Raw genomic sequence first — 5,633 nt, 5'->3', positions numbered from 1 at the left:
CAAAACGCGATTTACAAAGAGTAGCAGTGACTATACACTCTTTTTTTTTATAACAATAAATTTTATAAGAATATTGAGGATGAAATTTGTGATGTTTAAAGAACAAACCCGAGGCTGACGTTTTGAAAACAGAATAATTTTGTGTAGAAAATTTGTGAAAAACAAAATTAAACTAACTAACTAGCTAAACAGGATGGAATCCGTCCTTATCTAAAAAATAGCCAAAGAAAAACAGCTAAAGCAGTCTAGTCCGTATGTTTGATTCTGATAACATTTCTTCGAGAAGTTGTGCGTGTCAAAACAGGCTTATTAAAGATACCGTATAATTTAAGAATGTGCACAAGAATATTTTCAGCCTTAAATCGACAGGGAAATGAAAATATTCGGCCTGTGCAGGAAAAAAAAAACAATACTGATAAAAACAACAACGAAGTCAATAACAGAGTCAATAAAAAAGCAACCTTTTCTTTGATGCAATGTTGCAACAACAAACTCAAAAAAACTCAATAAAGAAAGCGACCATTTCCTTGATGTAAAGTTGTTGCTCACAACGCCAAAAATCGTTTAAACTTAAGAAATAGTTATCGAGAATTATGTTCTCGATCAGTTCACAATGCCACTTTAATATTTTACCTTATGTTTACTGTCCAGCCATCTTCACACCATTTCGTCATCTCAGGCGTATTGCACGGCGAGAGAGTTGGCTATCGGGTAAGCATGTGAGAGTTCGTCTCAGAATAGTTTCGGGAACATTGGAATAGATATTATAGCCTGTAACCTTTTAATAATTTTTATTTTGACTTTAAACAACTAATATACTTTGTTACATTGATCCTTTGCATAACAATTTGTATACATTTACCCTTTCTGGGTTGGAATTTTTGTCTTTTATGATTGTTGTACCCAACCGGTACTGTCTCTCCGTTTCAATGATTTTGTAAGTTGCCAACATCCAATATAAAAAATGAAAAGGATTTAAATTTATTTCCAAGAACATTTTCAATTTGTCACAAAATTTTGCGTAAAACATTTGAAAGGTTGAAACCTTTCTTTTCGTGTTTCTTTCAAGGTTATTCCCGTATACCAACATGACTGGATTCAAGGAATTGCAGTTCTTGGGAATGCGACTGCACCTGGTAAGGATACAAGTCAATAAAAAGGAATAGGACAGACAGATTAAGCAACTCGTTAACTAAGTGCATAGACTCGGTCTAATATCAACGTGGATGCCGTTTGTCAAGAGAAATTTACCCGTAAAATCTGTTTAAACTGTGCATTGTAGTTTTTCCAATCGTAACAATCTTTGTTCTTATTTTAGTTTTGTATTAACTATGTGCTTCTTTTTCAGTCTTAGTAAAATAGTTTCAAACCCTTCTGCTAAATTTTGTTTCACTAAAAAGAATGAACTGAACAAACAAACTGAGGAAATCGCTATGAACACAAATGGCAAATCAGTACTTTTTTTTTTTCTGACGAATTCATTCATTTTTGTTGTTGTTGTTTTTCAGATACAGAGCCTTTCGCTGATGCGCTATCCACCGCAGAATTGGCTGTGCTTGTTGTTGGACTCTTGTTAGCTGTTTTGATCTCAATATGTGTGAGTTTACGGTGCTACAGAGAGAGAAAAAGACAGAGGAAGGCAGAGCGTGTCTCAGGGTAAGGTGTTAATCATGATACTATTACTACATTTGAGGTCTCCTTCTCCAACTCATTAATAATTCATCAAGTTAAAACAAAGAAAATCACAACGGTGAAGGAGGTTTGGATACCCGGTCTTAATTAGCATAGATTTAGATGATTTTACGTCTCCGTTTACTCCTTATTTTTTGTTTCGACGATAAGATATATCAAATACTCGAGACAGTGTTTCATCGGCTATCCAAACACCCCCTTTTCGTCAAAAATACTCCACTGCGCGTCGTATTTTCAGCTCTCTTCTCGGTGTTTGGATATCCCGATCAAACACCGTCTCTTGTATTTGATATATCACTTGATATATGTTAAATTAATCTTTCATTCGATAATGTAACATTTCAATATTATTAACCTTGGTAACCCCTTTTAAACTATCATTAATCTAAGGATCTACATGTGTCTCTTCCTTTAACTATGTTGCGTACAAAATATTGGATCTTGTTTCCAGTTAAATTGAAGCCGGCAGAAGTACAATAATTGCATGTAGTGTCGTTTCGTTATATCAGCGCCATTTTGGCTGCTGTTCGTGCTACGGGCATGCAAGACTACATACACAAATAAACGCCTAAGGTGTTGTGAGGTTGTTTTTTAACTTAATTAGCAGTATAGACGTACTGAAAATACAATTATTTACGTTACTTCCTCAAAGCAAAAGCGCGTTAATGATTGATCATTGGGAGGTTGATGGGAACCTAGTGACCTTGGAGGAAGAGCTCGGAGAGGGTGCCTTTGGTAAGGTATACAAGGGAGTCCTCAGAGAGCTAACCACGCCCTCACGGAAAATGTTCATGATGTCTCCAATGAAGTCGATTCGTAAAAGTGAAGTCAAGCAGACTGGCGGATTCACTGTGGCGGTGAAAATGTTACACGGTGAGTTGTATTGTGTATTCAGATTTGGGAACCTAAAGGACCGTCGCGAGTTGATGAACAAAAGTCAGTTAATAAAATTTTTACTGACACTTTATTAATTGCGGGAATAAGCGTGTTATTTTTAGGGTCCACGAGGAGAAGAACGTGGTCGTTGGCTATTTACGGCAAAATGTGATTATTGGCAGCTACTTGTATAGGGTTAGAAAGTAGTATGATGTAGATTGGTTCTGCAAGATCCGTATTGACCTTTGTTTGGGAAGATAACTGTCACTGTGGAGTTCTGCTGAAATTAATAGCTACTATTTCTCCTGTGAATCGCAAATAAAGTTACACCGTCAACATAAAAAAAGGTCTTTATACCGCGTAAGATGACTTCATTGCTGTGGACAAACTCAGCAAGCGTGCTAATTGTTAAACGAAAAAAATAAGGTATGTTTTTAGAATATCAGATTAGTTTTAACCGACAAGTCGTAGCTAGTCACTTTCAAGAGACTGGCTTCCATCAGTGGGCAACTTCCATTTGTAGGTATGGCAGACGGTGACCAAAAAAGAGAATTTCTTAAGGAAATTCAACTCATGAAGACCGTGGGATCACACAAGAATATTGTTAACATGCTGGGATGTTGTACGATGCAAGAACCAATGTTCCTACTGGTTGAATATATTCCGTACGGTGATCTTTTACATTACCTCCGAAAACGGCGAGGAAAGGTAAAAGTATCAAATGTATATCAACTATCTCAAATTCACTTGACTAACCATTTTTGAAAGTTGTGCTTTAATCCATGCTCTCTTAGGAAAATCCATAGTGCTCCCCTGAAATTTCAAAAAGGCTTCCCCATTCGATCGCGCTTTTACTTTTTTCAAATCTGAAGGGAAAGCGTTGACAAAATATAATGAGAAACAAGGCGACATTAAACAATCAATTAATCAATCAATCAACAACTTTATTAACGTGTCTAAGGTAAAATAGCCAAAGGTGGAACCCTCTACTTATTGGGGACACCTAAAAGTTAAGGTTACAGTATACCTTCAGGGGTGTCTCGCGCGCAAGCGATGTAGCGCGTGCAGTTTAAGCTGTAGATACCTAAACCCCTATATCAAATTAAAGCTTATGGGGCTGGCTATCAAACTATACCAAGAATTTTGAAAGAAAATGAATTGTCGAATTTTTCACGACCACTAAATGCGAGCGCCCGAATCACCTTTCGAAAGCTACAAGTCAAAGCGAATTTCGTTTTTCGCCAATTTAATTTTTTCCTCGGTTTCAGGGCCCAAAGCGCTTAAAAAGCGTGTCTGCGTTTTGGCATATTGAATTGCAGTAAAAAGTTACAGAACATTTTCGAAACAGGATTAAAAAAATGTGGAGTGATCGTACAAAAATCGCTCTCGAAGAAAAAGTATTTCGAAATTAACAATTCCCAGACACGCTTTTGTAGTTTATATGTTAAACTAGCCACTGTCCAAATTTAAGAGCAATTGAACAAATTCCCTTTGAGTTATAACTCTTTAAAGTGTCTGCTTCAAGTGAAAAAATTTATTCGAGAAAACAGCGCTAAGAAAAATTTTCTGCTTCGCAAACAAACTCCGCCCACAAACGCCTTCAACTGGGTTCTCAGATAACTAAGCCAATCAGTGCAGGGAAAGTTTACTACCGTTAACCTCCTGGTGAAATTTACGCGCGAATCTCTAAAAAACTCTTGTGTTTCGCAATGCGCTCAAGGAACCGAAGGCAGAGAGATAATTTTTCTGTCGCTCGGTTTTTCTTGAAGCTGGTCTGGCAACATAGAGAAGACTAAAAAGGATACGAACGCTAGAGTGGCTGAGCGAAGGAAACAAACAAAAGAAAGCGCGGAGAGCAACTGTGTGTGGGCAACTGTGCATCGATAATATTTCAAATGGTCTCAATGAGTCCGACGATTCGTCGATATCGGACTCATCAGAAGAGTCTCTGTCAGCATCCCTGTTATTGCTGTCAAGTTCCGAAATTTTTACAGAACCTTTCTTTTCTCTTACCACGAATATTTGCCCGCCTTATACGATAACTATAGCTTCATCCGCGTGGCGAACTTTCGCTTCTTCACTCATTGATGTATTTTCATTCGTTCTTCGCTGTTTTCGCTTTTTCGAACTGGTCCATGGTTTAAACGTGGTCTATGTTTACTTATAACTTAATAGAGACACGCCTAATACCAAAGATGCTGGGTAGTCAGAACAACAATTCTGATCAACAGAGTAGTCAATTCGTGACATCCATATAGGTAATTCCCGCGAAAATCGTCTCGGTTGATTGCATACGCGCTATAGGGCTGTCAATCAAGAGGTAAACTTTTACTTCCGGTGAAAACGTAAAACCGCCATTTCTCCGCCAATATTTAGCCTTTTTCAAAATTTTTTTTCAGAAATTAGAGATTATTCTTCGACCACTATTTTGACCCAAAAATCCAAATTTGAAGAAAATTGCCGACCCGAAGGTATACTGTAACCTTAAGAGTAAGAAACTATTTACAGTGTTAAAAATTAAAATTAAAGATCTGTTTACAACTTTTAAATTTTAAAATAAAAGGTAGGGGTCTATGTACAACATTATTTTGGATGAGCTAGGACTAACGTAATCATCACTAGCCTATTCGCATATGCGCTTAATGTTTATAGTAATCTTCTGTGATTTACTCAAATTTGTTAATAATAATTCATCAAGTTTAAACAAAGCAAATCATGTACGTGACGTTTGGATATCTGAGCTTAATTGGCATAGATTTTTACGATTTTATTTCTCCCTTTTCCCCGTAGTTTTAGTTTCGATTGAGAAGATATATCAAACACTCAAGACAGTGTTTGACCACATTTCCAAACACCTAGAAGTTCGTCAAAAATATTCCGCTGCGGGTCGTATTTTCAACTCTCTTCTCGGTGTTTGGAAATGTGGTCAAACACGGTCTTTCGTGTTTGACATATTACTTATAACACTTAACAATCATAAAATTCAATTATTACATAAGGAGCAGCAGTTTGGCAGCCGTCAGCCAGTAGCGACTTTACCTAAGATTTACGTACGTGGGTTTTTA

General features: G+C 36.9%; 1 protein-coding gene across 1 annotated transcript in view; it reads left to right on the top strand.

The window, feature by feature from the left end:
• Window positions 1–636: 636 nt before the first annotated feature.
• The window catches only part of LOC110064965 (tyrosine-protein kinase receptor torso-like), a 7,835-nt gene continuing 2,838 nt past the window's right edge, over window positions 637–5,633 (top strand). Inside the window, exons 1-5 of the mRNA XM_089292426.1 lie at window positions 637–711; window positions 1,070–1,136; window positions 1,509–1,656; window positions 2,345–2,565; window positions 3,092–3,276. Coding sequence (XP_089148552.1) covers window positions 637–711; window positions 1,070–1,136; window positions 1,509–1,656; window positions 2,345–2,565; window positions 3,092–3,276 — 696 coding nt within the window. The remainder of the gene's footprint in view (window positions 712–1,069; window positions 1,137–1,508; window positions 1,657–2,344; window positions 2,566–3,091; window positions 3,277–5,633) is intronic.

This window comes from Orbicella faveolata, unplaced genomic scaffold, assembly GCF_042242905.1.
Source record: "Orbicella faveolata isolate gen_17 unplaced genomic scaffold, um_ofav_v1 contig_24, whole genome shotgun sequence".
In the NCBI taxonomy this organism is placed as follows: domain Eukaryota; kingdom Metazoa; phylum Cnidaria; class Anthozoa; order Scleractinia; family Merulinidae; genus Orbicella; species Orbicella faveolata.
The sequence above is the reverse complement of the archived record's forward strand: the minus strand, read 5'-3'. Positions and strand labels throughout refer to the sequence as shown.